Here is a 7,781-nt window from a genome sequence, read left to right as displayed (position 1 = left end):
ATATGATATGATCTTGGGTTAGACCATCACTCTCCTTGAGCCTCAGTTTCTTCATCTCTAAAATGAAGATTTGGATTAGAAGATCCCTAAAATCCCTACAACCCTGAGACTCTATGGATGACTTTTCACACGTGTATGAGTTCAGGGCTATGCTATGAGCACTAAACCCATTCAGAGGAGCTCCTTACCTCTTCATAGATAGTTTTATTGAAGGAAGTGTTGCGGTTCGTCTTCTTGGATCCAGACTGGAAATTCAGAGGGTAAAGAGTGCTTAACTTCAAGTTAAGAAATGTTCCACTCCTAACTGATGTGAGAGGTCCCAAAGGAGACTCAGGGCCCAGAAAGTCCCTGAAGTGTCCCCAGCCAGAAGTGAATAGAATTTCCTACCCCGGGAGTAAACAATGGTGTTTACGGTTTCCAAAGAAGGCACAGTACATACTTGCCTATGATATGACATTTCTGAACCAAAAGAGTTTAGTATCCCACACCCACAGACCCCTAAAATCCACACATACGCACATTCCCAGCACACACACACACCCCCTTCAGACAAACCTAATACAAATACTGCCTCAAACTGTGTATCTTTTCAACACATAGCATACATACACACCTTAGTGTAAACAATTCTGGCACATACATAAGTACCAATCCTAGCACATACCCTGAACATGGTGAAACACTGGAGACAGTGCAGGAGCTCAGAAGCACTTTCAGTAGTCTACAGAGCCTTCACAACCTAATACAAAAGCATGTGATCATGGTGCCCGTGACCATCTATATGTCCATAAACTCTAGTGTATACTTTAAATATAAATACCTCTCATGGTAGAATCCAAGTTGATTTAATGACTTATTAGAAGGAGGGTAAGTGAAAAGTCTAAAAATCTTCCCAAACCTCTCCCCCATTTGACACAAACACAGGATCCTGACACACATGAACTCAACACTTCCACAGTTCGGCAGATTCCAAACTTCCCATACTACCGTGGTAAGGTTTTGGCTTCATACTGTGACTCCAGCCTTGGAATTAACATTCTTCCCACCCCCCCACCCCCCAAGGTGGAAATATGACCATGGGCACTAGGATGTCCCACTTTGTGGTCCCAGGCACATGTAACAGCTGTGAGCTCAGCTTGGAGAAGGATTCAAGGAGACCGTGATGGGTTGCCTCGTTCTGGAGACCACCACCAGCAGGTGACTGGCCAGAACCTTTGTCTGATTCTCTGAAAGTCAACACTGTTTCTCTCTACGTCCAGTCTACTCCTCCAGTTCCAGGTTATATGCCCCTGCCTTGGAAATGACTCCATTATCTCCCACCATAGCCTCAGTTGGTCTAATGAGGACTCTGTGGTCCTTCCGCACAAAGCACCTCCTTTCTGTCTTTGACGGTCCTCCGCCTCCCACAGAAACTTCTATAGAATCCACTCTTCTCCTAATCTCAGAGCTGTTCTTTTTCTCCAGACAGAACCAGAAAGGCATTTCTAGTTGACCCATTAACATTTAAACACAGTCATTTAACACAAGCTACTCAGATACACACAGTGGAAGACAACTCACGCAGAAGTACACACACACACACCCCCTCTGCAAACACATGCCTGCATATGCACAGGCAAAATACGTATCTGCATAAAGAGCACCTGCGGAGGAGACTTACCTTCCAGGAAGACTGTACTAATGAATACAATGTATTTGCGTTATCTTGTGATGTGGAAGCAGAAGACTACAGAAAAGAGAAATAAAACCATTTCAGAAGCAGAGATCCAACACAGCCCTGGGGAGGCAGGCATCTATCTCTTCCATTCCTCCCCTTCAACCTTGCCCAGACAGCAGGTTTAAGTGTTAGTGAAAAGAATCCTGGACTAGTTGGGAGGTCAGACAACCTGAAAGGTAGTCCTGCTCTGTTATTAAAGATAGCTGTGGGCTTCCCTGGTAGCGCAGTGGTTGAGAGTCTGCCTGTCGATGCAGGGGACACGGGTTCGTGCCCCGGTCTGGAAAGATCCCACGTGCCGCGGAGTGGCTGGGCCCGTGAGCCATGGCCGCTGAGCCTGCGCGTCCGGAGCCTGTGCTCCGCAATACGAGAGGCCACAAGTGTGAGAGGACCGCGTACCTCAAAAAAAACAAAAACAAAACAAAAAAAGTAGCAGCTGTTTTTTGGGTTTTTTTTTTTTTTGCAGTACGCGGGCCTCTCACTGTTGTGGCCTCTCCCGTTGTGGAGCACAGGCTCCGGACGCTCAGGCTCAGTGGCCATGACTCACAGGCCCAGCCGCTCCGTGGCATGTGGGATCTTCCCAGACCGGGGCACGAACCCGTGTCCCCTGCATCGGCAGGCGGACTCTCAACCACTGCGCCACCAGGGAAGCCCCAGCTGCTACTTTTTGAGTGCTTATTCTGTATATGCATTCTCCCCTAACCCTTATAACACTCCTACAAAATAGGAATAATCATAATTTGCCCCGTTCTACAGATGAGACTCCAAAAGGGTAAATAGCCCAAGTCAGAGAGTGTGCTCACAGTAGAAGCAGGATCTAAACCTCAGACTCTCCAAGGTTCTTTCCTCAACATCTCAGTGCCTCCCTTTGACATCATGCCTTCCCTCTCTGGACCTGAGCCAGGTGTCCTCAAAGGCAGGTAAGCATCCTCTTTTTAAGATGCTCCAGAGGAGAAATCTCATTCTCACCATCATCTCAGTCTAAGAGGATTTCTTCCTTGCATTTATTTAAATTCCTCTTGTTGGAATTCAATGTGACTAAAGCCAGAAAACTGCCAGATATCAATGGCCCTTACATCTCTCTTTGACTTTGACCCATTATCAGTGAATCACGTTATCTTAAGGGGAGTAGAAGTAGGCAACACCCAGCTTGGGAATTCCAGAGTGGCTCTGAGGGGTCGGGCACCTTTCTTCTTCCTTTCCTCCCTCTTTTCCATTTCTCTCCTCTCTTCCTCTCCCCTCAATTGCCTTCCCGTCACCTCTTTCCTCTTTTCTTGATCTCCCTCTGAAGCTTATCACCATTCCCCAAGAGTTTTCTTTGCCCTGCAGCCTAGCCACCAAGCTGAAGAGGTTGCTGCTTCAAGTCTTAATTCTTTAAAAAATAAATAGGTAAAATAATGTCATTTGTATCAGAAATTATCATTACTGGCCACCAGGGGGCAGTGTTTCCTTTGCGAGAGATGCCTCAGCAGTCTGGGTTATCAATACAGTCATTTTAGCAGTCAATATTACAGTACAGGCTCCTTCTCCAGTTTACGGGTGAATTTCCACAATCCCAGAATGTTAGAGATGAACTAGGTAGAGGTGGAGTGAAGACTCGGAAACAATTTGGCTCAACTTTGCCGCAACACAGCTATGTGGCCTTGAGCACGTTAGTTAACCTCTGAGTTTGTTTCCTCATCCACAAAATGGGTTTTTTTTTAATTTATTTATTTTTGGCTTTGTTGGGTCATTGTTGCTGCGCACGGCCTTTCTCTGGCTGTGGCGAGCGGGAGCTACTCTTCGTTGTGGTGCACGGACTTCTCATTGCAGTGGCTTCTCTTGTTGTGGAGCATGGGTTCTAGGCACACTGGCTTCAGTAGTTGTGGCATGCAGGCTCAGTAGTTGTGGCTCATGGGCTCTAGAGCGCAGGCTCAGTAGTTGTGGCACACGGGGTTAGTTGCTCCACGGCATGTGGGATCTTCCTGGACCAGGGCTCGAATCCGTGTCCCCTGCATTGGCAGGCGGACTCGTAACCACTACGCCACCAGGGAAGTCCCCGAAATGGGGGTTTTTATTAGACCTACTTCATGAGGTTGTTTTGTGACATTCAATAAGAAAATAGACATGTTAAGTGCTTAATAAGTGCTATTGTTAAGTCATAATTAGATAAAAGAGAACAACACAGATGCATTCTCTCCTGAAAACAGGTATAATGAAGGGCAGGAATAAAAAGTGCAAGGCCCCCAAGTATTGGAAGCAACAGGGAGGGAAAACAGAAGTTGAGTCCCCTGACAAGTTTCCTCCTCCCACTGACTTTATCTGGACCACACTTGCTACCAGGCATGGAAGAGAAAAGAATGTCTGCATCAGACTTTCCAGCTCTATTCAGCTGTCGAGACATTCCAGAATCACACTCATCTTTACAAACAACTTAATGCAGCTGAGGCCAAGCTGTCTCCGGGACTCCAGGAGCACCAAGGTCTTACTCTGCCATTCAAGGGTGTGAGTGTCTAGGAGGCATTAGGAAACCCCATGGACAGGTACAGAATGGATTCGAGAAAACAGAGTGGTACCTGGGACTGGATCATGGAGTAGATGCTTCTCCCTTCTCCAGGGGAATTCTGCTCCTGCACAAGAGATAGTAAAAGGACATATGGTAACGTGAGCAGACAGCTGTGTCTGTCTGAATTTGGATCGAGTGGGGGAGAAACAGCGTAAGAAGAGGCGCTCCCAGGAACCTGGGAGGGAGGTGTTCTTTGAGCATCTCAGGATAGGGAGAGACAGTAGGAGCGACTCACCGTGCAGCAGTTAGTGTCAGAAGTGAGGAACCCCCCAAGTGTGAAAGAATTGCATCGAGTGACCCTGCCCAAAGGGTCTCCTGTCACTTGCTTTACCTGAGTAACTTAGAAACTTGCCTTTGCTGACTTTCTGACTAAATTTGCCACATAACTACTGATAATGGGCAGAGCTTTGGGTGGGGCTCTAATCTGAGGCATACCTATAAGGACACAAATTCAGGCACTCTAAATGTTCTAAAGCCCCCTCTCTAGATCCAGCTTTGGTGGCCAGCTTGCCTTTGGCCTCAAGCCAGCCTCTGAGCAGTGCTGGTGGTGCTGGGTGGAGCCCTGGAGCGAGGCCAAAGGCAGGGAACACATGCCCTTCCTGCTTCCCTCTTCAGTCCTGTCCCACGGGAGACTGGGGCTGGAGGCATTTCATGCTGCTCGACCCCGAACACAGACTGCCAGGCGGGGCTCTGGGGGAGAGCCCATGGAGACCATTAGAGTCCATTAGACAAGGAAGAAGCTGAACTCCCCAGAAGCAGGAAGACGCTAAGAGGAGCAGAGAAACATGAACCGTCCGTGGAGGCTGGAGTCGCTGGCATCTGGCAAGAAACAGGAGTTTGTGCTTTTCTCTTCTGCCCAGACCTGAGTGAAGTGTCTCTAGAAAGGTCAGAGCTGGGGCCCAAAGTGAGAGCACGTGAAGCTTGAGATTTAGGCCTTCAAGCAGAACCTTGGGGACAGTAGGGACAGGCCATAGAGAGATGTGGCCACGGAGGGAGGAAGCCCTGAGTCAGATGCAGAGTAACAGACCTGAATCCCCAAGAGGTCTCTTTTACTCTGAGTAGTTATTTTCCTTTGTCTTCTCCTCCGTTTTACTTAATCTGAAGTCACCTTCATTTTGTTGGGGAAGAAAGGTTATTTTTACTGAGCATTTGGGCATCCGTGGCTGTAGGAAGATGCACTTGCTCTCAGGAATTTGTACCAGCATCCAGTAATGATGGGAGAAACAAAGTCTCCTTTTGTTTTTCATGCCCCAAAATATTCCATGGGTGGGGCAAGGAAACAGGCCAGGGGAGCCACACTGATTCCTAATTCCCACTGAGCCCAGACCTTTGGGAAGCTGCTTCTCTGTTCTATGAGGTCTCACAGGGCCTCATACCTGTGACAAGCAAGAGTCCCACTGCTGTGACTTCCTGCCTCGCCCCCGCAGGTGATGCACCAGGAACAGGGGTGGGAAGAGGGCCCTTCCTCCCCACGCCCATCGCCCTTCCCACCTGGCTTCTCAGCTGGGCACTGCCTTTCCCCGAGGCCTGTCACACATCCTGCCCTGCTCAGGGGCAGAACAGCAGGAGGGCCCCTGCAGCCCCCTGCAGTTTCCTCCTCTTCGACACCCCTGGATGACAGGCAGAGTTGGCCACTACCTGCAGAGACTGACTGGCCAGAGAGGTTCGCAGAGGAACTAACATTTGTGCTAACCTGGTTACTCTCTCTAGCACCTCAGCCAGACTCGGGCCTCTTCCTCCCAAAGCATTGTGAGCACAGAGCACTGAGGCATCTGTGAAACTGCTGTGCTTTGGCTGCTCAGGCTGGCCTCCTTCTCAGCCTGGGCAACGATCAAGGGACCCGCAAAAGTAAACTCGGACTTGCAGGGACACGAGAATTTGTGGTCAGACACAAAATACAAGAAGGTTGGACTCTTCATGGGGCTGAGCCTGGCTGGTAAGACAGGACAGAACTGAGGACACCAGGGGGCCATCCCTCCCCAACAGGTGCGATGCTGCACCGAGATGCCCCTTCTGCCTCCTTCATTTTTTCTGCACCCAGGCCCCCTTGTTTTCCTCTTTTCCTCCACGGCCAGAGCTAGGAGGCTGTCAGAGAAAAGACAGATGGGGAGGACTGAGGACAATTGTCTGGTCCTCTTTGACCCCCTGCTCTGGATGGTCATTCTCCCAAGAGCATCTCCCAGACTAGTTGAGAGAAACTGCAGCCCCTAGGGTGCCATACTTGATTTCTCCTGGTTTGCACGTTGTTGACATCTTCATAGATCGTCAGAAATTCCTCTGGTCTGGTCTCTGTGAGAGGAAAGCAAAGAAGCAAAGAAAAGAGCTGCAGAGACCTCCAGAGGGCGTCCTGTCCAGGCTTCTGCTTCTGGAAATCCTCCCTCCATCCCAGATGACCAAGACCTTGAGAAAAGTTCTAGAAAGGAGGCAGATTAATGCTCTTCCTAGGATACCCGAAATGCACAGTGGCAGCAACCTGCCCCGACATACCTATTCCGTCAGGCCAGGCAGAGTGCAGGTAAATCTGCACATTGGGGATCAGACTGTAAACATCCAGCAGCCACCCCAGAAGGCGTGACCTGGGAGAGAGGGCCCAGCAACCACTGCTTCCCCTCCCCCAAGCACACACACACATACCTCAATGCCCCCAAGGAAAAGCAGGTACTGTGCTCCCAGGTACATGCCACTGGGGATGACAAATCAGGCAACACACCTCCTAGGAACCCTCCACTTACGTGACTGCTTCCTCTTCCACCTCCGCACATAGAAGCAGGTGAGGGCGCCCAGGAACAATGCCGTTAGGAGAATCATGGTGCTCACCAAAGTGGACAGAAAGATGAAATCTGAGGGATATGGAAGGCACCAGGCCTGAGTGCTAAGCCCTCTCTGTTTTCCCTTCCCACCTGTCTGCTGCAGGGACTGTCTCAAAACCCACACTCCTCTCTCAAATGGCTGGTCTCCTCGCACCCTGTGAATTCACCATCAAAGTCATCTCTCTTCTCAATTGGGTGACCTCCCCTGAGTGATGCTAAGAGTCTGGGTATTAGTATCTCAGAGGCCAGGCTCGATTCTAATTCTATAACCTCTGTGCCCTTGGGCAACTTCCTCAATTAAACTCTCTGAGCCTCTGTTTTGTCACTTACAGAAAGGAGATAATGTTATCTACACATGGGGGTTAATTACGCAGTCTAATATATGTAAAACATCTGGCACAGCAAATGTTAATCCATTCACTCTTTTGTTTTTAACTCAACAGACATTTGTTGCACACCTACTATGTGCCAGGCAAGTCTTCCATTTCACCTTCTGCTATTCTTGCTTTCACTGCTCTTCATTCAAACTTCAACATTTGAGTCACACGTGTAGCCTCTTATATAACCCAGCCAACATGGGGAGAAGGGAAATGAATTAAAGTTCCAGACGCCAGCTGACTAGGCTCTTTACAAACACTATCTCACTTAACCTTAACAACAATCTTGTGAGGTACTTATTATTATCATCCCCAATTTTACCCAAAAGAAAAAT

The 7,781-nt window shown here is 48.9% G+C and overlaps 1 protein-coding gene across 3 annotated transcripts in view; it reads right to left on the bottom strand.

Annotated features, from left to right (window-relative positions):
• CD244 (CD244 molecule) overlaps positions 1-7,781 on the bottom strand; it is a 39,046-nt gene that overhangs the window by 11,114 nt on the left and 20,151 nt on the right. Inside the window, exons 4-8 of one of the 3 annotated variants that reach the window (XM_022559686.3) lie at positions 6,992-7,099; positions 6,481-6,548; positions 4,270-4,323; positions 1,661-1,726; positions 189-245 (exon numbers count right to left, since the gene is read on the bottom strand). In XM_022559686.3, coding sequence (XP_022415394.1) covers positions 189-245; positions 1,661-1,726; positions 4,270-4,323; positions 6,481-6,548; positions 6,992-7,099 — 353 coding nt within the window. Of the gene's footprint in view, positions 1-188; positions 246-1,660; positions 1,727-2,954; positions 3,706-4,269; positions 4,324-6,480; positions 6,549-6,991; positions 7,100-7,781 lie in introns of those variants that run through there. The other 2 variants (XM_089912655.1, XM_089912660.1) reach the window with 2 other exon arrangements.

The sequence above is a fragment of the Delphinapterus leucas genome, chromosome 1 (assembly GCF_059928025.1).
Source record: "Delphinapterus leucas isolate spDelLeu-1000000601 "Yukka" chromosome 1, BTC_Dleu_Yukka2, whole genome shotgun sequence".
Classification (NCBI taxonomy): Eukaryota; Metazoa; Chordata; class Mammalia; order Artiodactyla; family Monodontidae; genus Delphinapterus; species Delphinapterus leucas.
This window is presented reverse-complemented; position numbering and strand designations above follow the sequence as displayed.